The following is a 26,339-nucleotide window of genomic DNA, read 5'->3' on the forward strand; positions in this document are numbered from 1 at the left end:
AGTTTGATCTTGAGTAGTGTAGAATTCGGATTGCGTTATTCAACTACTTGATCAGTATATAGGTATTGCATTACTAAGCAAGTACCTTGCCAAATCCCCCCTCTTCTTATCAAGGGTACCTTAAATTGACATGCAGCCCTCCAGCTATCACTATGCGCCATTCCACTGAGCCCAAGGATCAGTCAGATCTTGCTGAATATGACTACATCCGAGCTGAACTAGAAGCTCCTTCAGCTTCCCTTTAAAGTGGGCCTGTTTTCATCTGTCCTCTCAGGCTAGGTTGTGGGGTAGCCATTGTAAATGCATTGCAGCATACGTGTCCTTGTACACTGTTGTGGTCAGTGCCTGATAATGTGCTTTAGATAATCTTCCACTCTTACTCTTCTCCTTTTCCTTTCTAGATCCTTGCCTATGGTGACATGAACCATGAATGGGTGGGTAACGACTGGCTTCCCAGCCTGGGGCTTCCACAGTATCGCAGCTACTTTATGGAGTCACTGGTCGATGCTCGGATGCTAGATCACCTGAACAAGAAGGAACTCCGTGGACAACTGAAAATGGTGGATAGCTTTCACAGGTACTTTTATTGAACTATTTATAGACCAGGAGAGGCATTGATCCTGCCTCTGAGCTCTGTCAAATTGGTAAAGAAGGACACATACAAGAAACATAAATACATTCAGAGTTTATAACTGGTGTTAAAAGAGAGGCTAGTCTTGAGTTGAATGTGGTGGCAAGGGTTGAGGCAGAGGGACTCTTAGCAAGGAAGTATTAAGGGGGTTAAAGAGAGGAGCTTGACTTTAATTGTAGGTAGCCTCATGGGGCACAAAGTCACAGAGGTATCTTGTTGAGAAACACAAAATTATATAAATGGGTGGCCGGTGTGCTATTTAGTATGATGAAGTTTGGGAGTTCCTGGCCTCTTTTAGAAAACTAGGAAAGGCTTCTCGCTCAGCAGCCTCTGCATTCCGCTGAAGAAGGGGATCCATGTTATTTATTTCATTTGTTTACCATGACAACAAAAATGTAATCTGATGAACCCTTCCAAGAACTGTATGACAAATTAAACGAGTAAAGACACTTTTGGGGAAACAAGCACTCCAAGTTCATGAACATGCACTTTCAGATTGCCATGACATTTGTGTTCAGTGTGTTGGTGGGGTGTGCATGGAACACAGGTATAATGAAAGACTGACCTACATCTTATTAACAGATATCAAATGTGTGTCTGAACAGGTGTTCTTGAAACCGAGTTAGCGGCGGAAGGAATTGATGGTATTTCAGAGTAGACTGTACTTGTCCCTGTAATGGCGCATTTGAGGCAGCAGGTGCTTTTACCCAGTTCTGTTTTTCCTTACAATTGTTTTGACCATGTTGGAATACTTAAGCTGTGACAGCTGCCCGTGTGTCCTGGTACTTTAATTGAGACTCAGGTCCATGTTACTTGGGCTGACGTTCTAGATACATTACCTGCAGCAATATCATATGCTCAACAATAATCTTGAGTGAAGTGGAACTTGGGAAAAGCAGTCCCTATTGTTACTGAATTATTTCTGTTTGCCCTGCAGAGGGTTACAAAAGAATACATGGCTCTTTGACCTGAAAATAAGTTCAGCACCACTTTATGCCTTAGGGCACTTCCAATATTGGGCTGAGAGGCACGAACAGTAGTTGAGGGAGCTGGAAGTTGATTGACCATGTAAAGAGTGGAAAAGGGCTTGCAATCCCAAAGTGCTCGATTAGGGGGTAGTATGATCGAGCAGCCTTAGGCTTAACACAAAAGAGTGCAAGACATTTGTAAATACACACAATGATTAATAAATGACACACACAACTCAAGAAGGAGATCCACACCAATTATAAAAAATACCAAGTACCTCTAGATATGTTTAGGCATCAGAAACAAATCGTTCTGGTAAGTACTTTTTAAAATATAAATTCTTTCCACTTTAAAAAGTGGACACTGCAATTTCTGCAATGTTATCCTGTGGAAAGAAGAAGTTGTTCTGCAAACGGGTACAGTACATCGACTTACAGGAACAATCTCCAGGACTTGCGTGGTGGGCAAGGTAGAAGGCTACACCAGCGGCACGAGATCAGCCAGAGTGCTGGGTGCAAGTCAGCATCGGGAGGCCTATGCGTTTCAATGGGGATCGATCACTGTAAAAAGAGGCTGCAGGTTCTGTCTAGGAAGCCAGCCGGAATAAACCAGAAAGTGGGTTCAAGCCTGCGAAGCTCAGGGATGGGGGGGAACGCAGTGAACGGACTGCTCCTGGAGAAGGGCTTGAACATTAGCTTGGCTGCTCTGTGTAGGCATGATCCCTATATTCTGGGAGTTCTGGACGTAGCCAGCCAAGTAGCGTTCTACACTTTCAGCCACACAGCGAGCGAATAAACTGCAGCTCGGATTTTGGGAGGTGCTACAAGGACGGTCTTGAGGTAACGGGTTTTTAGGAACCCGTTTGGTGCCAGGGGATAACACCCGAAGACCTCTGAGTTCTCCCCGTTCCGGACCACAGAAACACGGAGTCTTCTAGTCGAGTCAGAGATCGAGTTTTATTGATAGCTACCAAGTAACAGGTGTCCTAGAAGCACGACAAACACGGGTCATGTGTTCTCAGGAGACTGTTCGTTTTTACAGAACCAGCCTTCTCCTTATATAAGGAAATAATAGCTGCGAGCGAGAATTCTTGAGTTTATGATATGGCTATACACATATTTCTACAATAATACAAAAGAGCGAAGTCATGTAGGCAAGCCCGTATTTTAGATGTCCAATGCGTGATAGATTACTTAGCCAAGCCCGGAACTCCCATCAGATATCGATGAAACCCCAATAAAGGAAGGCACCTCCTAGTCATAAAACTGGCCATAAACCGGGAACAGGACAGGTGGGTGTTTGTAGAAAGCATGGTTTGTATGTAGTGAATGGTTTGAGGAATGTTATGTATCGATGCTATCGCATTTGGCCACTGGGCGAGGGGCTGCCCAGACAGGTTTGGCTAAAGGCGATGGAGTCAGTTGGGACAGGTCAGGGGGAGTCAGGGAAGGTGGACGTGTCCTTTTAGATCAAGCTCGACCTTTAATTGACTTATCATGAGGGCAAGACACAAGATGGATACCGTTTACAAAATGGAGTCTGAGGGGTCGGGACGGAAACTACGATTCAGGGGTGTTAGCATGCCTCGATCATGACGCAAATGCATAGGAATGATGTCCTAATCATTATCGGTGCGCTGACACCAAATTCGTCATGGTACGTTGATATTTTGTGACACGGGTATTGGACCTCGTTATCGGGATGACGACAGGGTCCAGATTTTCAGAACCACAGACCCTCCTTTTGCCCTTATGTAAGGCAATAAATCATATTAATCTGAGTCCAAATCCGTATGAAGGAATTCGTGGAGATGCTGCTGTAACATCATTCTGTTGCTCAGTTCGTCTCTCGACACAGGCTTCCGTACACATGACGTAGCACAGAGGCCACATAGTGCAGGAGCGCACTGTATACACAGGCAGAACATAAACAGAAGTGCTAAGATCATTCCAATGAAGATCAGTGTTTTCCATCCCCATGTAGCGATCAGTTCCCAGAACCACCCTAGTAAGGACCAATCTCCTTTTTCCACGTGGAGGGAATCAGATATTTCGTGTAGTTTAGAGATGGCCTGGTACACTGTCGGTGCGTTATCAGGGATGAAAATGCAACAACTGGATTGGATCACTCTACACACACCACCACGATCGGCGAGTATGATATCTAGGGCAACTCGGTTCTGAAGGGTCATAAGTCGATCCGACTGAAGTTCGGTCGTCAAATTTCCAAGGGCTCCGGCCGTTGTAGTCACGGCGGATTCAACTATCCTCGATAACTGGCGAATATTCCTGCTGTTTACCATAGGCCCCCAAAATGGCAGAAAACCCTTTGCGAAGTCAGCGAATTCCTGACCCGCGGTGTCGTCTTTGCTCACGACACCTCTAGCTGTCCTTGTCCGATGGTAATCTGCTCTGGCTGTGTAGGTGGGAGGCAGCAGAAATGCGATAAAGCATGTACCTGAGAAGTCAGGGGGCAACCACGTGTAAGCTTGGTCATGGCAGACGAAATACGTGCCTTTGGCTGCTAATAGTATAGGGGAAGTTCGGGAAGCGAACACATACGTTTCCGTGCATATACTCTTTCCTAATTGTGCTTTGGGATCCCTGCCGATACCTTGTAAACATAAGTGACCTCGGTTGGGTACTATCCAAACTGGGCGGGATTTCTTTGCTGTCTGGCTCTTACTCAGGTAAACCCCATATTTAGTTACGTTCCAACGAGTGTACGGAGTGAGTTCATCTTTGGGAATCGTAAGATAGGTGTCGAACTCTCTACTCATATTTCTTATCCCTGCTATTAGTGCCTTGTTACTGGAATCACTTTCAGTAGAACGTGTCGGGTATGGTTCTAGGGCGAATAGGAACATGGTCTGGAAAGCCCACAGAGAACCATAATAACTGAAAGGCAGGATGAAGTATGGGATACCCTTATCCGTCGTGTGTGGCATGAGTCCACATATCCAACAGTTCGATGTGTTCATGATGGACTGGTGTTGGTGTAGGAGTTGAATAAATGAGTTATTTACAAATTCGAGTCTTCTGGCAGATTCGTGTTCAGGTAGAGGGTGAAAGTAGTGTGGAGAGATAGTAGGAGGAGGCTGTGGCCGGGTGTCATTTGAAAAGGTAACTTGGAATACGAATAGAGTATAACCAGTCAAAAACATCGTTATGCTACACAACATTAAAATACATGTTATCAAAAACTTTCTCTTGGCCAGTACAGTGCATAATTGTCTTTCAAAGTTTGGGAGTCTGGTAGGTCTCTTTACCCTAGGAAACTCCATCCTCTAGTTGCTGCCCGCGGTGGTAGGTTGGTTCTGCCAGGGGGTGCGCTCTGTTCAGTCCGGGGTAACTCCCTTGGACCAACCAGAACCGTTGACCTAAACGTCCCCAGTTGCACTCCCCAGCCTTCAACCGCGACCCTAGCAGCAGAACCGGATGGCGGTTCGAAAATCAAAAAATGAGCAAGTTTCCTGAGAGTGAGAGAGCTGAAAAATCAAAAATAGTTCTTGGAGGAAGGGAAAATCACATTCGTTTGTGTTTTTTTTTTATTAGTCTCTTTGTCTTGACCTTAGATTATACTGTTCTTTCCCAGGTACGGTGTGGTCTTCAAACAATGTCTCAGGTTCGGTAGTGTCCAACTGCATAGACGGTGGCACAAGTCCTTGTAAAATACGATCACTCTCCTTTTCGGTACCAGTTTCTTTTAAACGTGCATCGCTGAAAGGGATGAAGCGAGGTATGGATTCTGTCTCGGAGTCGGCAATTCCTTCGTTGACCCACCGGTCGTATGGAAGGGGCAGAGGGACCCGTTTACAATGGGTCCCGTGCACCCAGTTCTTTTTGCCGTCCACCCGAACCGCTGACCTCGTGGAAAGAAGTACCAGGTAAGGTCCGGTCCACCTCGGCTGTCCGTTGTTGGTGCGCTGGAAGTTCCGCGCCAAGACCCACGTGTCGGGTGTGATGGAGTGACCTGGATCGTCAGAGGCTGGTGGAGAGGAACTGTGAACCTGTTGGTGTAAAACACACAAATTAGTTGTCAATTCGCACAAATAGTCAAGCAGTACGGGGTGCTCTACTTCGCTAAGTTTCTTTGGTCTTGGCACGCCCCAGACGTTGGCTGGGCGGCCAAACACTATCTCGTGAGGGCTAAGTCCTAATCTGGAATGGGCAGTCATCCTAGTTGACAAGAGTGCTAGGGGCAAGGCGTCGGGCCATTTAAGACCTGTACTGGCTTGGATCTTGGCTAATTTGAGCTTTAAAGTGCCGTTGTAGCACTCTACCAATCCAGCTGATTGGGGGTGATTCGCAGAGTGGAATTTTTGCTGTATGCCTAAACATTCACACACTCTCTTCATCACGCGTCCTACGAATTCACTTCCATTATCACTCCAGACAATTCTAGGCATGCCAAACCTCGGGAAGAACTCTTTGACAAGGGCTTTGGCGGTTGACAAGGCAGTGTTGTCTTTAAGGGGGTACGCTTCCACCCACCTGGAGAAAGCGCAAACAACAACGAGCACATATTTCAGATTGTTGCATCTCTCCATGTGAATGAAATCGAGCTGCAAAACCTCGAACGGATACGTTGGAGGCGCAAAATGACCAGCTGGAGTTGGGGTTCCCCTACCGGGATTGTACTTCAAACACACCATACAGTTTCTGACCACATTCTCTGCATATTTCGGGATGTTGCTATTTTGCCATACTGGGGCCAATACTTTACAGATTCCTCTCGAACTGATGTGTGCAAATCCGTGAGCCATTGTTACTACTGCAAGTACATAGGCGTTAGGCAATAACCATCGCTGGTGTTCTGACAATTCGACCCAACAAACATTCATATCTAATCTACCCTTGCTTTCTCTCCATTCATTCACCTCTTTCTCAGTTGCCTCAGCTTGTATAGATTTCACGCTTTCAATGGTGTCCTCACACATTCCCACATCAGTAATCCATCTAGCGGGACCTACAACATACATCCGACTCATTGTGTTCCTTGCAGTCCCTTTCGCAACCTCGTCTGCAAATGCATTCCCGCGGCCAACATCATCCTGAATCTTTTTGTGTGCACTACATTTTATAATGGCAACTTGTAGTGGCAATGTCAGTGACTGGAGGAGCTCATTAACTAGCTGACCATGTTGTATCTTTGCACCATGTGACGTAAGAAACCCACGTTCACGCCACAATCTCCCAAAACTGTGAGCCACGCCAAAGGCGTATTGGCTGTCAGTGTACACATTCACTCGCTTTCCTTTTGCTAACACACATGCTCTGGTAAGCGCAATTAGCTCTGCAGCTTGTGCAGAATTATGGGAAATGCGCGCAGTCTCTATAATGGTGTGTAATGTCGTTACGGCATATGCTGCAGTCGTATCACCATTCGGCAGCTTGAAACATGAACCATCAACCCATAAAGTATCATTGCATTCAGGAAGGGGAGTGTCCTGTAAATCTACTCTCCCTTTTGTCTCTTCTTCTGTCCTAAAGCAGCAGTCATGTTTGTCAATCTCGTCTGTTCCTGTCGGAATGGGTAATAACGTTGCGGGATTCAGTGTATCGCACCTCTTTATGTGGATGTGACTTGCTAGCAGCGTAAGTTCGTAACTGGATAGTCGAGCGCTAGTAAGGTGTTGTGTCTTCGTCCTGTTTAGTAAAATGTCTACTGCATGCGGAACCATAACGATCAGAGTATTATTCATGACTAATCCAGCGGACTGTCGGATGCAGACAGCTGCTGCGGCGGTAGCCCTCAGACAACTTGGTAGGGCTTTAGCCACAGGGTCTAGAGTTGCCGAAAAATACGCGCATGGGCGCTGTCTGTCCCCAAAATGTTGTGTTAAAACTGATAATGCACAACCTTCCTTCTCGTGGACATATAATGTAAAAGGCTTACTGTAGTTGGGGTTTCCCAACACAGGAGCCGAACATAATGCATCACGCAACTTGTGAAAACTCGTCTGGCAATCTTCAGACCAAGGCATAGGATTTGGCGTGTCTTTACAGAGTAGTGCCAGCAAGGGTTTAGCTAGTAGTGAGAAATTCGGTATCCATTGTCTACAGTACGATGTAATGCCCAAGAAGGCTCGAATCTCTCTCTGTGTCCTTGGGGCACTTAGTTCTGCGATTGCCTGTATTCTTTCTGGTGTCAGTCTCCTTCCCTCCTTCGACAAGATGTGACCTAAGTAGGTTACCTCTTGTCGGCAAAATTGTAATTTGGAGAGAGAGACTTTGCCTCATGTCACATAAGTGATGCAATAATGATAACGTAGCTTTCTTGCAAATCTCTTCAGTGTCTGCAGCGATCAGTAGATCGTCTACTTACTGAATCAGAGTTGAACCATTCGGTAGAACAATCGTGTCTAGTTGTGTTTTCAGGGCCTGACTGAATATTGAAGGGCTTTCGCAATAGCCTTGAGGAGCACACTTGAAGCGGAAACTTCGTCCTCCTAAATTAAATCCGAAAATATCTCTACTCTCCTCAGCAATCGGGATACTGAAAAAAGCGTTCTTCAGGTCAATCACCGAGAACCAATTTGCTGAAGCTGGAACCATCGTCAACAAAGCAGTAATGTCGGGGACAACTGGAAACTGTGGGATAACTATCTTGTTCACTTCTCTGAGGTCGATCACGAACCTATACACAGGGGGTTGTGAAGGATCAGTATGTTTTAAGACGGGCAAAACTGGACTGTTACAAACATTTCCTGTTGTTTCTTCGATGACGTCTTTATCAATCAGGTCATAAACAATCGTCAATAGCGCCTTTTCACATTCGCTAGATATTTTGTATTGGGGAATACGTGGCAACCTAATGTTGGCTTTCAACGTTATGACATATGGTGCTATCTCCAAACGACCTACATCATTAGAACCATTAGCCCAGAGTACATCAGGAAGACTCGACAATTCAGTTGCAATACTTTCTTTTGACACATACATTGGAGAAACTATTTTCTTACCTAAAGTAAGTTGTACTCCCAATGGTGAACAGTACAAAGTCGCATATAACCTTTTTTTTTTTTTTTTTTTTTTTTTTTTTTTTAGTTCAACACTGCTTTATTGCATCATTGAAAAAGAAGTACACAGCTGTGCGTGTCCACAACCCGGAGGCCGGCAGCATGGCGCAACCATCATAACACAGCCTTTAAACCGGCATCCCGGAGGCCCGGTGGCAGAATGTACACCTGTGGTGTCATGGAGCGCCTTAGGGATGAGCAGCAGCAGAACAGTGTTTTCTAGATTTACATATAGTAACATAACATCAAACAGAACTCCCCAACTTCAAAAGACCAAGAGGCAATTCATTCTTCTTCAGAAAAATAAGAGGTGTCTGGTCGGCAAGGCAGCTTAGGTAGGGATGGTCATGCAAGTCGCCGTACCCGCAGCTCCGTTGAACCAGTAGGGAGCCCACATGTTCACTGACCTCTGCATGTGTGGTGCTGTGCTTCGTAGTGAGGTAAGGATAATGTATGTGTATGCGGCAGGTGCGACGGACAGTAAGTAGGACCATACAGGTGAGGGAGACAGCAATCTCCGAGCGGGGGGGACCCCAACAGCAGGCATCGTGTGGAAGGAGGTAAGGACGCTAGCCCTGCGCCTCTGGAACAATATGTCGTAATGGGTGCGGGACACACCTGTACGTGGAGATAGGATCAGAACTAACTGCCCCTGTCAGGTTCACAAGGAAGATCCTTGGGGAGCACCCGGGCCGCCTTCCGACGTGTCCGCATCATCAGTGTGTGCTAGCAGATAGGACACTAGCGGGCCCCATATGTCCCTGGGTCGACTGGAGATGGGTAGCAATTCAGCAAATGTAGTGTGTTGGTCCTGACAGTAGGTCAAGTCCTCTAACCAGGTCTTGAATTTAGGTGCCCTGCCCCGACCCCATCGACAAGCTACGCGTCTCTTAGCCAATAGGAGCGCAGTGTCTACAAATCTCCGGGAAGAGCTAGGAATCAGTTGAGTGTATCCAAGAAGCGAAGTCGCATATAACCTTTTTAGCAAATCCAATCCTAACAAATTTTCACCGCCACCTGTTGTAAGAATGAGGGGTGCCTCTAATTCGCATGGGCCAATAGAAAGAGATACAGGACTGGAGATCGGGTTTCTAACAGGGGCGCCAGAGAAACCTACTGAAACATTCATTTCGCCAGACAAAGGTGCGCCAGGAAGTTTCGAGTGCATGATAGAACTTTTTGTAGCACCTGTATCCAGCAGAAATGGCTCTGACACTCCTGAGGCTATTACCTCGACATAAGGTCCATTCTGATCTACTGGAACTGAAACAACTCCCTCTCTTTGTCCATGGCTGTCCTAGCAATCGTTACCCTCATATTCATGTTCGGTGTAATAGTCGTCAGCATAGTACTGAGCTGACCTGGTCGACGCATTATTCTGTTGGTCGAAGCTGTTCATCGAATTCTGAGGCGTAAAAGAAGTTGTATTCTGCGTGAAATTTCCACGGCCCCTACCTCTAGGGGCATGTTGAACACCTCTTCCCCTTACACCCGAAGCACTGCTCAAACGCCGCGCAAGAGCCGGACAATTACTTTTAAAGTGACCCTCTTCCTTGCAATATGCACATTGATTCGGGCCATAAGCAATACGCTGGTGGGAAAACTCGTTTCCTTGCGCGTTTCTCGAATACTGATGTTGCGGTTGATAACTGGGCTGACTAGCCGTACGAGGCGGATAAGCTTGCTGGAGAAGAACTTTAGTTTTTAAATCTTTTGTCTTTCTGTCTACTTTATCTAGCTCGTCTGCGCCTATTTTCATAGTACTGGGCTGTAGCTAAAATTTGAGCTGACGTAGAGACAGCCCAAGCACTCTCTGAATCTTTCAATTTATTACACAGTTCAGGGATTAAATTATGTACGAACTTGTCTACAAACAATCTTTGGCCACCCTCGGTAGCCATATCCTGACCACTATGATCGGTGAAAGGCTCCTCGAATCTTGTGAAAAAGTCAGACACATTCTCATCTTTCTTCTGCTTGCATGCAGATAGCTTGTCCCAGTTCACGCGAACTTCAGGCATTATTGTTTTCATGTACGCAATAATTCTACCGGGAAGTTCAGCTATTAACGGCTCAGGTTTAGAACCACCAATTTGTCTAGCATCTATAGCGGCAATGTTCGCCCATGAGTCACCTAGTTCTTGGGCATGGTTCGTATGGCGTATTTTGCTCCATAGAGGATGTGGGACAACGTTCCCAAACAGCATGTCTATGTCCGCTAAATTCATTATACATGAGCTTGCAGTTTGCGATAACTCCTTATAATACCCAGTCGGGTTTTTACGAGGATTAGGCAATGTCTGCTTGAGCGCCAAGACTTCGGATCGTTTCCAGGGGACATGTACCCATACACGCTGGAAATGAGGCAGAATTGGCGGTACTACATTTGCATCGCCTTCCCTCCAAACCGGAGGAACCTCTCTCATGGGGTACTGTCTCGCTCTTTTCCTATCTGATACGTCGTCTTCGTACAATGATCTAGAGACGTTTCCTTTACTCCTATAAGAGAGTAATAACTCTATCGCTTTCTCAACATCTCTGCCTGTAATCATGCCTTCGTGGAACTTAAAGCGTGTGCGCCATAGTTCGTTCATTGTGTATGTGGGATCATTTGTCTCCAAATCTTCGCCCAGATATACACACATTTCTTCGAATACGTATCTCTGAGTGGGTGCGTTCCATTGACGTAAAACTTCCATAACAGACTGAACATCATATCTAACAGTATCCGTAATCCATTTACGGGCTAGTTCATTTAGCACTTTTCTTTCCTCGTAATCAGGCAGTTGACTGCGTAACTGTCTATCTTCTGTTTTAGGGGTCGTCTTAGGCGACCCGAAGAAAGATGAAAGCAGACCAGTGACGGTACCTGTCACTCTTTGTCTAATAGAAGGAGAAGCTTGCGGAGGAGCAAGTGCATTGGAAAAAACAGGCTGAGGCAAAGAAGTAGAGGCAATAGTAGAGGAAGTTGAAGTAGTAGCAGACGTGGTATCATAGACAATAGCTGGGGTTGTAGGCAAAGTCGTAGAAGTAGATGGGGTAGGTAGCAAAGATGGCGGCCCTTGAGAAGGCTGCGCCGGAGAAGTAGGAACCAGCTGAACAGTAGCTGGCGTGTGTGCAAAAGCTGTGTTTCGTGCGCCGGGGCGTGGTATAGAAAAACGCTTTGGCGTTGTAGTAGGGTCTAACGCATACGGTGGAGGTGAGCTTAATAAGTGGGACATTAATGGATCTTTCTCGGATCTTTCCTCTTGACCTTGTCCCTTATTTGGTAACATCGGGTAGCATTTATCTACTGCTAGCTTCTTGCTCCTAAGTATTTGTTCGCTTTCTTGCTCTTCCTCGTTATCCCTGTATGCAACGGCAGCTTGCACCATCGACATACCTCTTTTATTCTTTTTCGCTAACTTTATTTCTTTCTGTTTGGCTTCTTTGCGCCATAAGCGAAAAAAGTCAAACATCGCCGGCCGGGCTTTTCTCTTAAATAATTTGACCTCTAGGTTATCTAATATTTCTGAGTCGAAACTACCATATTGAGGCCATTTTAAAACACCATCCTTGCGGGTGTATTTTATCCATACTTCATTATATGTGATAGGGCCTACGCCGTGCTTTACGTAGAGCTCATATGTTGGAGTTCCAATCGGAGGAACCGGACAGGAATCCTCTAATCGGGAGTCCTTACTATAACCAAGACAAAACAAGTTTCCAAGTCTGCTAAAACCAGGCATCTTTGCTCACTAGTCTAGCTTCAAACTTCAAAGGATTATCAATTACGATATTTCTCGTGAAAACACAAGTCCTTCGGCTTTGGGGCTTGCAAGTACCAAATCAAGGCGTATCTCAAGGATACCAAAAAACTAAGGACAAACTAAGGACTGGGAGACGCTCCACTTATACTTAACTGAAGTATTTGAAGATCGGTGACGTCGCGAGAAGACTCGTCTATCGTTTCGCTCTACCAAGGATCACTGGGTCCAAAACAAGGCGATAGTCAGGGCAGCAGTCCTTCGTAGCCGTCGGGACGCGGGGAACGTCGCAGCAAAGACCTTCGGAACCACGTCGACATACAGGGGTCGCTGAAGTGGCTGGCCGTCCTCCGGAATTTTCACACGAAGCTCCTCACGAACATCTGGCTTGGACCGTCGCCGCTTGATACCGCCCCGAGTTGGGCGCCAATTGAGGTAACGGGTTTTTAGGAACCCGTTTGGTGCCAGGGGATAACACCCGAAGACCTCTGAGTTCTCCCCGTTCCGGACCACAGAAACACGGAGTCTTCTAGTCGAGTCAGAGATCGAGTTTTATTGATAGCTACCAAGTAACAGGTGTCCTAGAAGCACGACAAACACGGGTCATGTGTTCTCAGGAGACTGTTCGTTTTTACAGAACCAGCCTTCTCCTTATATACAGAAATAATAGCTGCGAGCGAGAATTCTTGAGTTTATGATATGGCTATACACATATTTCTACAATAATACAAAAGAGCGAAGTCATGTAGGCAAGCCCGTATTTTAGATGTCCAATGCGTGATAGATTACTTAGCCAAGCCCGGAACTCCCATCAGATATCGATGAAACCCCAATAAAGGAAGGCACCTCCTAGTCATAAAACTGGCCATAAACCGGGAACAGGACAGGTGGGTGTTTGTAGAAAGCATGGTTTGTATGTAGTGAATGGTTTGAGGAATGTTATGTATCGATGCTATCGCATTTGGCCACTGGGCGAGGGGCTACCCAGACAGGTTTGGCTAAAGGCGATGGAGTCAGTTGGGACAGGTCAGGGGGGAGTCAGGGAAGGTGGACGTGTCCTTTTAGATCAAGCTCGACCTTTAATTGACTTATCATGAGGGCAAGACACAAGATGGATACCGTTTACAAAATGGAGTCTGAGGGGTCGGGACGGAAACTACGATTCAGGGGTGTTAGCATGCCTCGATCATGACGCAAATGCATAGGAATGATGTCCTAATCATTATCGGTGCGCTGACACCAAATTCGTCATGGTACGTTGATATTTTGTGACACGGGTATTGGACCTCGTTATCGGGATGACGACAGGGTCCAGATTTTCAGAACCACAGTCTTGCATTGGCGTTATATTACTGTGCCAGTTGGATACTTGATGGTTGTTGGTATAGGGTCTTTAGACATACATAAGAGACGCTTCAGTGACCGAATATATTGGCTGAAGCATTACCCTGAATAAAGCTTTGAAATACGGCGAAATTTCCAAATACGGTGTGGAATGCCAGGACTTCTCGCAAAGTGATAACTTTGTTGAGCTGAGCTGTTGCCTGGTCATCCGCACTGGGGTTCTTGTCTATACATTAGAGCACAAGAATGGACTGTGCCTTTCCAACCTGTTCTTTGCGAATTCTACATTTATGCCTTGAAAAAGTCTAAGCAAAGACGAAACACGTGTCGGCTAATCGTGTGCTGGGAATTTTAAATTTAACACGACCTGAATAAAGATTACTAAACAGCATGAATAAAGACCCTTCTGGATCTCTGTTTTTTGAATAATACTGTTTTTGATGAACATTGTGGTATCATTCTCAGTGGTACATTGTCTAAAGGTCTAACAGAGTAGACCGGTACTATATTTGATCAATATTTGGTCTAATGGTGTGCTGAAAAAGCCTCAGTTTTCTAGTTTAATGGAGGGGAACACCGTTGGTCCTCTTCTCCAAGGCCCTGGAGCTACGGGTGCAGAGGTGTCCTTGGGCGTCAGGTTTTTCTTTACCGGAGCAGTCGCGGTCAAGGGGGTTGGCGTGCAGAGTCTGCAGGCGACTTCGGGGAGTCCAGGAGGCGTGAAACCACTATGGGCTCGAGCTCTGGAGTGATGGGGAACCTGGTTGGCACCGTTGGCCCACTTCAAATCGGGCCAAAGGGGACGGGTGCAGTGGTGGCTTCAGGTGTTGGGTTTTGGCAGTTCCGGAGGCCACAGAGTCTTCTCTAGTGGTTTTTCTACAGAACAGGTCCGATGTTCATGGGAGGTCTTGAGTCTTTTTTTTTAGGCAGGCAGTCCTCCCAAGTTCCTTGAGTCAACAGCTGCAGGATGAGTCAACTTTGGTGCAGTTTTTCGATGCGGGACGCAGACAGGTTGGTAGGGTTGGTACCAGGTCAGCTGCTGCTTCTCTCCTCTCCTCTCTGATTTTGCGACTCTGCAGGGTCCGCACTCTTCTTAGGTTGTCATGATCTGCATCTTTGGTGCCAGGTGTGGGTTTACCAATAAGCGATGTTTGATACCAAACATCCCTTTTTCAGTGAAGCCATCATGCAGCTGGGGAACTTGTTTTCACCAGTGTCCAGCACATGTTTTAAAATGGCTTCCCTGGTCACTTGTACTGGCAGTTGTAGGACTGGCCAGCACAGAGGCATATCTGCTGATTCAGGTATGCTCTCAGATGTCATATTTAGCACCCTGCCTTAGGGCTGTTGGGCCTGCTGTAGAGGTGACTTACAAATATGACATGTAGTGGTAGGAGACATGGCACACATGGATATGTACATCACAATCGGGAATGAAGTAACACTCCTTGTTCCGGACGCACAGCTTAAGTCGATTCAGACTATTCCACAAAGTTCTCCAAGTTCAATAAAGTTTATTCTTTGTATTCCACAATTTCATACTCAATTCATTTAGTCACATATGGGAACCAATATATTTTTACCTCTAATACAGCAGCTATTCCCATCCAGGCCTTTTTCTGAAGCAAGAACAAATATATTTATCATCCTCTGTAGTACATGTCATTCCCAATGCATTTCGGACTTATTATAGTCCTTCGTCAGGGGTCACTACAAATTAAACAACACCAACATTAGATTATGTGTTCAACTCTAAATGCCTTCGATATAAACAACAGTACATCTCGCAGTTCATGCTTTGTTTTTAACAGTCCCCCCGAGATCGATGTTTTCCCTCTAGTAGCGTGACTTCACGCTGTCAACACAGTACCCAACTAAGTTTCTCCCCAACTCCAAAGCCCTTTTCCAAATACACGACCACCTTTCTGATTTCACACAATTTCACCTTTCTTTGTATTATTACACTAGCCCACTATCTGTTCATTTACCCTTCTCAAACGTTTCCCTCGGCTACACTTTTACAGCGTGTTGCTTGCAAAGGCATTCAACTATTTCAGCCTTGCATATTTCACCTCAATTTGGAACCCCATAAGCTAGTACTAACATTATGCTGTGCTGACCCACCTCCAAAACTGCAACCAACTACAACGTTCCTCCATACCTAAAGCCTTGTCTGCATAATCTCCTTCACGCTGGACTCCTTCCTTGTATGAAACGATAATCTGCTCCCTTTCACCTGTTCCCTATTTAGCTCTCAAAACAGAAAACCGCCCCTTCCTATCTACCAATTTCATGAACCTTCACTCTCCTGCAGCCTCCAACTCCCATAATCCACTTCTTTGGACACCACATACACTGTAAGTTTGCCTGTTTTACTGATCTTCATTTATGCTACTCGTTCTCATCCTGTCATGGAAACCGTCCCAGGCATCTCACTAGTTTTCCCCGCCTACTCGCAGATATTGTTTAGAACGTCAATTTCCAAAGTGTACAGCTTACAAACTCCAAAACGTAAGGCTGATATTAAACAAAACTGTTCCTAGAGACTGTGGTAGACAGCCTCGAAAGTGTGTTACAAATACAGTACTGCGTTAATTTAACCCAAATCGTCTGTCATATTGTCAGGGGCGGCCTTAGGCATGTGCAAGCTGTGCACCTGCACAGGGCCGCCAAACCCCAGGGGCCGCCTCGCCAATATATATCCTTAATATAATAATCCTCTGAGGATGGATACATATTTGCGTGGCGGCCCCTGGCAGGGATTTGGCAGCCCCCGGCTCTGTTCCACTTCCAAACCCCCCTCTCCCCTGCCCCCCCCCCCCCCTCTCTTCACTGGCCTCCGCACCTGCGTTCCTCCGAGGGCCCCCTACCTACACTCCCTGCTCAGGGCCGCTATGAGCCTAGAGCCGCCCCTGATATTGTTTTCACAAAACAGTTCACAAGTTCTTGGTCTTGAGGTGACATGGTCTCACATGTGACAGCTCATTTCAATTTAAATGTTGTAATCATGGGTGCAACTTTTCCTGAGGGCAGGCAAGTAATACTGTTAAAAACAAAGCATGAACTGCGAGATGTACTGTTGTTTATATCGAAAGCATTTAGAGTTGAACACATAATCTAATGTTGGTGTTGTTTAATTTGTAGTGATCCCTGACGAAGGACTATAATAAGTCCGAAATGCATTGGGAATGACACGTACTAGAGGATGATAAATATATTTGTTCTTGCTTCAGAAAAAGGCCTGGATGGGCATATCTGCTGTATTAAAAGTAAAAATATATTGCGTCCCACATGTGACTAAATAAATTGAGTATGAAATTGTGGAATACAAAGAATAAAACTATGTATTTATCTACACGTGGCTGTTGGGCAGACCACTGCAAGGGCTGCACGCAAACAAGTTTAAATGGATAACTTCGCAGTGAATTTTGTCAAAAGAAGGTGTGCACTTGGACATCTCGATTTCGTAATGTACACATGGATGTGTGACATGTTATGTTTTCACTTTTGTCTGAAATGGGAGTCCTACATGTGCTTGGTGAGGTGTCCCTTAGGTTCGCACAAATCATGCTGCAGCCATTAGTGGCCCTCTTTAATAACTCGGGTCCAAGGTACCAGGTTATCATTTACTAAGGACTTACAGAGGGTGCTAAAAATGTTGTCAATTTGGGGAACAATTGTACAGTTTCGGGAAAGAACACTAATACTGGTGACCTGTTTACAAGGAATCCTGTGCACTTTTCAGTCGAAATCACATCATGTATTTATTTTTTATTTATTTATCTCACTTATAAAGCGCTCTGTCACCTAACAGGCATCCTGGCGCTGACAATTAGGAAGTGCACGGTTTGAAGTAGTGCCACATGGGAACTGACAACATATTTAAGCTTTAGGGAATATCCAAGTTTTTAGTCTCTTCCTGAAGGGAAGAAGATCCCTCAGTTGTCTCAGTTCTAGTGGGAGCTCATTCCATAATCTGGCTGCCGATACACCGAAGGCCCTACCACCTGATTTCACTTTATTGAATCTTGGTATTTTGACCAATCTGGCCGAAGAGGAGCGAAGACTTCTCTCGGTACATACCAGACAAACGTCCTTTGCATGGAAACTGGGCCAGACCCATGCATGGCCTTAAAAACTAAACAAAGGGATTTAAATTGAATTCTTTGTATTATCGGGAGCCAATACAGCTCCACCAAAGCCGATGTGGAGGAAGAGCTTCTGGACCACCCCAAGGCTAACCTGGCTGCTGTTGACTGAATCCTCTGGAGTCTATCTAAGATATTTAGGGGAATCCAGCAGCTGTGCATTGAAGTTATCCAATCTGTTTAATATGGTACTTTGTACTACTAGCGCTCGCGCGTGAGTAGGCAGCAGGGGAAAAATCTTTCGCAGAATTCTAATAATAGCGAAACAGCTTCCCACAGTTTTATTGACCTGTGACTCCAGTGTTAGTTTGTTGTTAAACATAATGCCTAGGTTTCGTACCTTCTCATCAGGCATCAGTACAATAGAAGTAACTAGGGGCCAAAAATGATCAGGTAACGTGGAAGGAACCTTCCCCACTGAGCAGTACAGGACCTCGGTTTTACCGGGGTTAAATTGCAGTGAGTGTTCTCTAAACCACTGAGCTGTAGCATGCAGGCAGCCATAAAACACTTCCAGAGATGTCGACTGTTCTCCCTCTAAGGAGAGAATCAGTTGCGTGTCATCAGCATAGTTTAAGATGTTAATGTTATGCGCCCTTATGACCACAATCAGGAGTTTCATGTAAATATTAAATAAAATCGGGCTGATTGCAGAGCCCTGAGGTACGCCGTGCGTGATGTTAGTAAAATCAAACTGGTAAGGAGGGAGGGCCACCGCTTGTCTCCTCACTGAAAGGAGGGATTGAAACCAGCTCAAGGCCAGGCCAGTCACTCCTACCTCCCTAAGCCTCCCCAGCGGGATAGCATGGTTGACCGTGTCGAATGCGGAAGACAGGTCAAGCAGAATAAGAACTGCTGCTTGACCTCTGTCTGCCCGCATCCGGAGCTCATCCATCACGGTCACCAAAGCAGTCTTGGTGCCATGAGCAGGCCGAAAACCAAATTGTTCGTCCTCTAGGATCTTATTGGCTTCGAGATGTTTTGAAAGAGAACTGCTAACCACGCTTTCAACAATTTTTGCAGGGAAAGGTAAAAGGGAGATCGGCCTATAATTTTTAGGGCAGGCTGGGTCCAATGTGGACTTCTTTAAGAGAGTGGTCACTAATGCCTGTTTCCAACAGGTTGGAACCACTCCACTGAGAAGAGACTGATTGCAAATCAGCCGGAGTATAGGGAACAACTCTGCTCTAAACTCCTTCCAAATTTTCAGTGGCAGAGGGTCCAAAGGTGATCCAGAAGAGATTCCTAAAGCCACTGTAAAAACCTGAGGCGGGTCGGGGGCAATCGATATTTGCCCGGCGGTATTGCCTCTGTGACCCTCTAGTTATTTAATCAATGAAGAGGCAGGCGCTGGAGACTGGAAAGCAGGAAACAAGGTTTTTTATTCTCTCCGGAGGAGAACACAACGAAACGGACAGAAGGTATCGTTCTGAGGTGCTCTAACTGCATCCCTGAGGCCTGGCCTCTTATACACAAGTTTATGACTTTATTGTACATTACACATTCATGTTAAAGCTTTGATGTATGAAAAAGACATTCCCGGAACTCCCTTTGAGCCCGTTCCCACACACATTTACAGTCGAAGTCCCCACCCTAGTCACAACAGGTGATGAGTATCACGCAGCTGGATATTCCGCCGATTCACGGAATGTGGGGGTTTGATCGGATCTCATGGAGTGGGGGCTTTGATCAACCCGGGGATCCTTTGATGGGGGAAGCTTTCTATTGTACAGGGAGGGGCAAGGGATGGTATCGGCAGAGCTGGGTGTCGGCCTGGGAACGGGGAAGACAAAACGGGCACACGGGGAAAAAAGGGGGTTTGCATCTAAGGGCCGGAGATCATGAAAGGGAAGCAGGGAGGTGTCGCGCTGGGAACAGGATGAGGGCCTGGGGCAGAGCAGCGCCGAAGAGGGGTTTATGACTCAAGGCAGGTGCAAGCAGGGGGTGGTCAGCGTGCAGGCTTAGTGAAGGCGAAAGGCTATGTCAGGGGCCAGCGGCATGCAAAAGGGTTCGTTCTGATCGGGGCATCTAACAAAATGGCGGGCGCGCACGACAAAAGTGTGGCATCAGGGGGAGAGGCAAGATGGCGCAGATAATGTTCACCGAAACGTACTAATTTTCAACAGTCCTCCCTTTAACATATTCAAGACATCTTGCTGGTTCATTTTCTATTCGGTTCTATTGTGGTGGGCATGAGAAAGAAAACGGTAGGAACCCTAGATGAAAAGAGTCGTAAACAATACATTTTAACATTTCTAGTTTTTAGAAGGTGAGCCTATTTGATAAACTTTGATCAATTTGTCTAGCAGGAAAGTCATAGAAATGCAATACAAAAACGATTCTGTAGCGTGAGCAGCAAGTATCTTTCATACTGGCAGGTGATTACATATATATCAGGTTCGGATTGGAGCATGATCAATACAAGGGCGGCTGGGAGAGAAATGAGGTCTAGCAGAAACGGCGATTGGGGACGTCAAATGTTCGAAGTTTAACGAGTTCTCATCATTCTTTGTTGCCTTTCGTTGGCGCTGTTGAGCACCGGCGGTGGAGCTACAAGTCCAGCTCTGTTCTAAGTTCTGTGTTGCAGGGCACGACCCTTTCCTCGCGTTTCTGGTCGAAAAGGTCCTTTTCGCCCTGTGTCCTTTGAGGTGTTTGTCAGAAAGTTCAGATGGAAGAAGAGCGTACAAAACAGTCCATAGGGTAGGTCAGAGGAAAAGGGGGATGGAGCAAGGCCAAATTAGGAACAAACTAGGGGAACGAGAGACTTCCAATAGGCGAGCGTGTGACCGAATTCAGAGAGCGGGGACTTGTCGACAGACACTGGACATCGAGCAGGGGCATCAGGTCGACCCTTTCTTCTCATGTTGTCGAAAACAGTGCCTCGTCCTGCAGCTCTTTTCTGTCGTGGTCTCGCCTTGGCTAATGTCGCAGGTGTTCCTCAGTCTGCAGTCAGGCCTCGTGCTCCCACATCCGGTCCTTCTCTCCTCCAACAGCAGTACCCTTAAACAAGTTCGAAAAGACAGTCTTTAGAGAATTTGCAGATGAAGATAATCAAAAAGTCTATTTCTCTCCCAGCTCCAGGCAAAGAATGAAAATGCCCGTTATATTGGTGTTCACAACTGGCATATGAATGACCGGAGACGGGCTTGTTGGATTTACTATGACTTTCCTTTACAATTATTTACTACGCAGGTATTTTGCCGGGAGACGAACATGGCTAAACATTTCCTTTCTATTGATGCATCCTGCTTTTCAACTACTACGGGGTTCATTTTGATGATTTCTTTACCTTGGACTAGTCTGTTAACCTTGTAAAACATCATTCTGGATCCTACGTAACCTTTTACAGCCCGATTACTTAATTAGGAAGGACAGGGGTTTTATGGGAAACAACCAGGGACATAGGAAACTTGTGGTAAGGGCATAAATCGACCCATCTCTCACAACCGGAAATGAGGGGTAGTTTCATAATTCCAGTTTTTGGGCGGCTGATACAGGGGAGGTAACAGGGGTGATCATTTTTCCGGTTTTGGGTATTGCGACATTTCGGGGAGGGGAGGGTCGCGTATTCTGAGGTCCTTGTTTTATACCATAGGAGCCGTTGACCTGTAGTTCCCTTATTTCGGGCCAGATTAGGGAACCTCTGTCGCCTTACCTGTCCTTTCCCTTACGGCCCAACCTCGGTTCATTGGCTTCTAGCGGAAAAGGAGAGGTAATGACGCGGTCTCAGGGTGATTGTATTAAAGACAAGTTTTTGTGCAAATACTGACGGTATTTGAAGCCAATTAGGTGGTGTGCTAGGGGTGGCAGTCTGCCAATTTCGGGGCTAATCACTCGGAAGAGTGGGAGTAAAAAAATAGAGGGAGAGAGAGAGAGAGAGAGAGAGAGAGAGAGAGAGAGAGAGAGAGAGAGAGAGAGAGAGAGAGAGAGAGAGCGTAACGGCAGGCTAAATAGTACACGTGCAACAGAGAGGGTGGCAGTGTATTCAAGAAAGGCTATTTAGTGCATTACGCAGTAAAGGGCATTCACGGGTCTGCGTTAGGATCTTGTAATCATGCAGTTTGAGCATTAGACAGGGTAGAGGGGACGTGCTTTGAGAAAAAGGAAAGAAGAAAGGAGGTACCATGTTGTCGCACTTCTCGCATTCTCGGTCCTTCGACCAGTTGGGTCGACGCCTCAGTCACACACACACATTCCCTCATAGTTTCGCATCATACGTGACATGGGTTCATTCGTCCAGTCTGGTTTAAGGGTGATCACTTTTTATCAGGTTGTGCTAATTTTTCGGGTTTGTTCGATACGTGAGTAGTTTGCAGGCGTGCTTAGACACCACCTTGCGGCGCTAGTCCGCTTCGTGTATTAGACATGGCAAGGCTTCGGATCTTCGCCACACCTCGGCTGTAATTTCTGATGTAACCTGCAGAGGGAGGAAAAAAGGGGGTGGGGGAGACAGCGTTCGCGCACATTCAAATACATGGATTCATAAGTCCTTTACTTACCTCTTACTCGTCTTTCCTCCTCGGGGCAGGGTCCCCGGGGATATGGTTTCTGGAGTCGGGGGGGGGTAGTGTGTCCATATAGGTCGTGGGCGGGGAAACGTAAAAAAGGAAACCAGAGGTGCCTAGTGCGAGGTATCTAGTCAAAGGATGTATCTCACTATCGGGATCCTTAAACCTCTTTCAACGCTGTGGCGTTCTAAGGTTCTTCGGTTCTTGGGTCAGCTCCGTTCCCTGGTACTTTGGAACGTTGTACTTTATAACATTTACATTATTTCATTTCACCCTCCCTTTACATTCCTTCATTTACACCGTTCGTTTTACCCATCCTTGGAAGTCAAGGTCTTCCCCTACGCGAGAGTTCATGGGTCAGTCGCGTACTTTGAAGGCGGAGTGTCGTGTTGTCGATCCGATCCGTCCCCCAGGGCTGGGCAACCATCTTCTTTTAACCTTAAAGAGAGAGCAGAGTAGGGTGCACAGAAAAGAACTTTCCCACCGACCCCATATTTTTAAAATAAAGCATGCAATACCCGTCCATAGTTTCAAAAACTTTATTTTGCAAAATCATTTCAGCATGAGGATTATGAGGGTGCGGTCGTATTTGGCCGGTCGTGGCAATGGCTAAAGTGCGTACAGTGGGGGGTGTCGTTTGCAGCAAAAAAAACATCGGAAAGTTTTACTCATTCATTTGTAAGAGACTAAAACGTCTATTAATTGGCTGGGGGTTCGGGGGCATTTATTTTCATAATTTAGAAGCATAATCATAATAGTGGTAATCAGATTTCCTATATGCATACCGTACGTGAGCGTCGTAAATGAGGTTTACATCAGTTATAAAAATATAATACATTGTACATTTGTAATCAACATTTGTAACGGGGATCCTTTCGTACTGTTCGTCGAGTGAGTTCTCCTTGTCTTTTCTAGCCAAGTGTACAAAGGATCATATAAAATCTTAGAACATCAAGTTTATATTAGTGCGAAGGAACACCACGAGGTGTTCGTAAGTTCCGATTGATACCAGCGCCATTTTGGGCGGGGCCGGCTCAGTCCGGAAGCAGCATCAGGGGGGAAATGTTTCCCATTTCTGGCAGTTTGGACCAGAGTCCTTTTCGGCAGTTCTAGAATTCATGCTAACAGAAGGAGTGGCAATGTCATGTTTGTTTCGTTGGCGATCAAGGCAGCCGTCCCTTACCGGAAGCCTGCAAAGGCCGAAGGTTCCGCCGGGGACCCTTGTAGGATCTTTAAGGCTGCGGAGATGCTGTCGGAGATGGGGGCTCGTGCTCCAAGGGGCAAATGTTCGAGTTATATTGCTGGTCAAAGTTACTCTAGTGGCCGGGGCCCGCCTTCCAGCGGACCCAGACGCCATTTTGAGGCCCTACAGGGGCCACTCTCGTCGAGTTTGCAAGAGTGGGAGAGATCCTTCGGAGTGGAAGGAAGAGGTCTCTGTTTTGTGAGAGCGGGACGTTCGGCTGGGGTGCAGCTGTGATGCCCCCACCTGGGGGGCGAGGGAGACTGGTTCGCATCGTCTCCTTCTCCCGGTGCACTCCAGGCCGCTCCTTTTCATCGCCCCGCATGAAGGTTTCTCCACATCCGGTGTTCCCCAAGACCTGTGCTCGGTGCTGTGGGAGTATGGCCACCATTGCACGTTCGGTGCTGCGCAAGTACTGGGGTGCCACCATGGTGTGTTCGGTGCTGTGGAAGTATTGGCACCATCGCCTGACTGGGGGTGTTCGGCGTCGGGCCGGGGGCTGGGAAACCTCCTATCGGTGGAGGTGGGAGAGGCTCGTCCGCGTCGCCTCTCCCTCCCAGCCCAACTTGGACAAATTGTTGTGGAGGTACGTGCAGGACATCCCGCCGTCCAGGGCTGCTGCGGCTGTGACGGAAGAGAAAAGGAAGAGGTGCCTCGTTCTTCTCTGGACATGTGGCGGGACTGCTTAAGTCTATCCAGGCCCGTTGCGGCTGGCCGAGGAGACATGTGGCGGAACTACCTACAACTGCCCAGGCTGCTGGCTCCTGCCTCTCCTCCGGCTCCCCCATACGTTAAGATTTCCTGACCAAGAGTTGGCGGCCGGGCCCGCCTTATATGGGTTGCCGTTGGTTGGGCGTAGCCGTAACCCTGCCCTACTTTGGAAGGTTCCAGGATGGGGGGGGCGAATGTTCTGTTTGACTTTCATTTTCTACAGTTTACCGTTATTATTCCTTGTTTGTTGTGCTAAATTAAAAGTTCAAGTTCATTAATGGTCTACGGATTTTGTTTTACCATTTCTTTCTTTTCAGGTTGCTTTTATGCTAAGTTTCTGCTAACAGAGGTTGAGTAACACGGAAACACGTGTAGAGGGATGACGCAGATTTGTACATTACATACACATAAACTCAGACGGGGGACAGTACAAGTACGACATACAAAGACCCAAGACGAATATAAAACAGTTATTGGTCATAATTATCTCTTTCCGTCTGTGAATTTGAAACGAGGCTGGGTTCCCGTCTTGACGTTGCCCGACCTAGGAGAACTTGAGCATGCCGCTGAAATTGTCCTGGCGAAATCTGTGCCATCGGGCATAATCAAACGTGGTGGTTCTGTCTGGTCTGTCTATGTAAGTCGGGTTCTTCTTTGTCTCGCGCTTTTTCTCGTACTGCCGGTCTGTCGTTCTTGTCGGCCCTTTGCCTTTACTCACGCTCAGTAGAGTCGGGCATTGGGCTTTCCAGTGTCCGACATACCTACAAAAAGCGCATTGGTTTTGCCCTAAGTCTGGTCGTCTTTTGCATAGTGTCGGGGGATAAGTTGTGGGTAGCGGTGTCCTGGGGTTGTCCTGTCGGTATATTTCTCTACTTGGTTTGTCCTCGTCTTTTCTCTGTCGTTGCATAGCCTCTCTGCGCCACATACCGAGACTGTCGAGCATAATCGGCGTTGTTTTATTATTTCGAAGGGCTATTTCTAACGTTTCTATTTTATCAAGGTCAAAGGATCCTGCCAGTGGCCACTGTTTGTTTTGACTATCTTCGGTATACCTGTGCCACAATTTATTATAGGCTATGGTGACTAATCCATAGTTTATGAACATGTCCTTATTAGGGGTGCCTTCTAGTGGAGCTATATGGTCCACCTCTAATACACGGTCCGGGCTAAACAGGCTATTAATCAGTGGGGAGAAGACAGACATGACGGCTCGTAATGAGGGACTAAAAAGTCAGCACTGCCTATCTTATCACTAGGTGCAAAGACCGGACAGAATATTTCTATTCAACGTTGTTTGCAGGCAGTGAATACCTCATGGATCAAAAATAATAAAAAGACCAATAAATAACAATGGGGAGAATGAGTAGGTCCGCAAAGATCTGCGTTACCTACCCTTTTCACTATCTGCAAAAAGGGTGGTCTCTTCCCTGTTTGCAGACAGGGAATCTCCAGGAAACAATAGTTTTGCGAACAACAGTTCAGTTTCAAGTAATTATTGAGTGGGGGAGAAAAAATAAGCACGGCTGCTGCCCTACCTATCCTCCACTGCTTGCAAAGAGAGAGCCCGTTGTTTCTCCGTTTGTAGACAGTGAATCTCCAAATAAATAAAAAAGAGCAATACTAGTATTTTTAAACAATCAAGCAATCAAGCAATCATTTCGCAACTTGTCGTGATTACACGACCTTACCCGGACCATGTGGACAGTTTCTTGTCTTCCGAATCCAGCGCCCGATCGTCCTCTTTTTCTCGTATTTCTCACGGCACTCCTGATGGTCCCCAGTCAGGACCGTAGATCACTCGAGAGAGGTCTGTTCGGAACTAGTGAAGTTCGGATGATCGGCTGCCAGACGAGGGTCTATTGGGCAAGAGCTCTCCCGATCGTTGCAGTCGTTCACTCTGTCGTCGGGACCTCTCCCACTGGATCCACGAGTCGCTGATGGGCCCCACGTTTGGGACGCCAATTGTAAAAACCTGAGGCGGGTCGGGGGCAATCGATATTTGCCCGGCGGTATTGCCTCTGTGA

At 46.6% G+C, this 26,339-nt stretch overlaps 1 protein-coding gene across 1 annotated transcript in view; it reads left to right on the forward strand.

Annotated features, from left to right (window-relative positions):
* PPFIA3 (PPFI scaffold protein A3) overlaps nt 1-26,339 on the forward strand; it is a 963,828-nt gene that overhangs the window by 719,047 nt on the left and 218,442 nt on the right. Inside the window, exon 25 of the mRNA XM_078655169.1 lies at nt 402-577. Within this exon, the coding sequence (XP_078511295.1) occupies nt 402-577 (176 nt within the window). The remainder of the gene's footprint in view (nt 1-401; nt 578-26,339) is intronic.

The sequence above is a fragment of the Lissotriton helveticus genome, chromosome 7, assembly GCF_964261635.1.
Source record: "Lissotriton helveticus chromosome 7, aLisHel1.1, whole genome shotgun sequence".
Classification (NCBI taxonomy): Eukaryota; Metazoa; Chordata; class Amphibia; order Caudata; family Salamandridae; genus Lissotriton; species Lissotriton helveticus.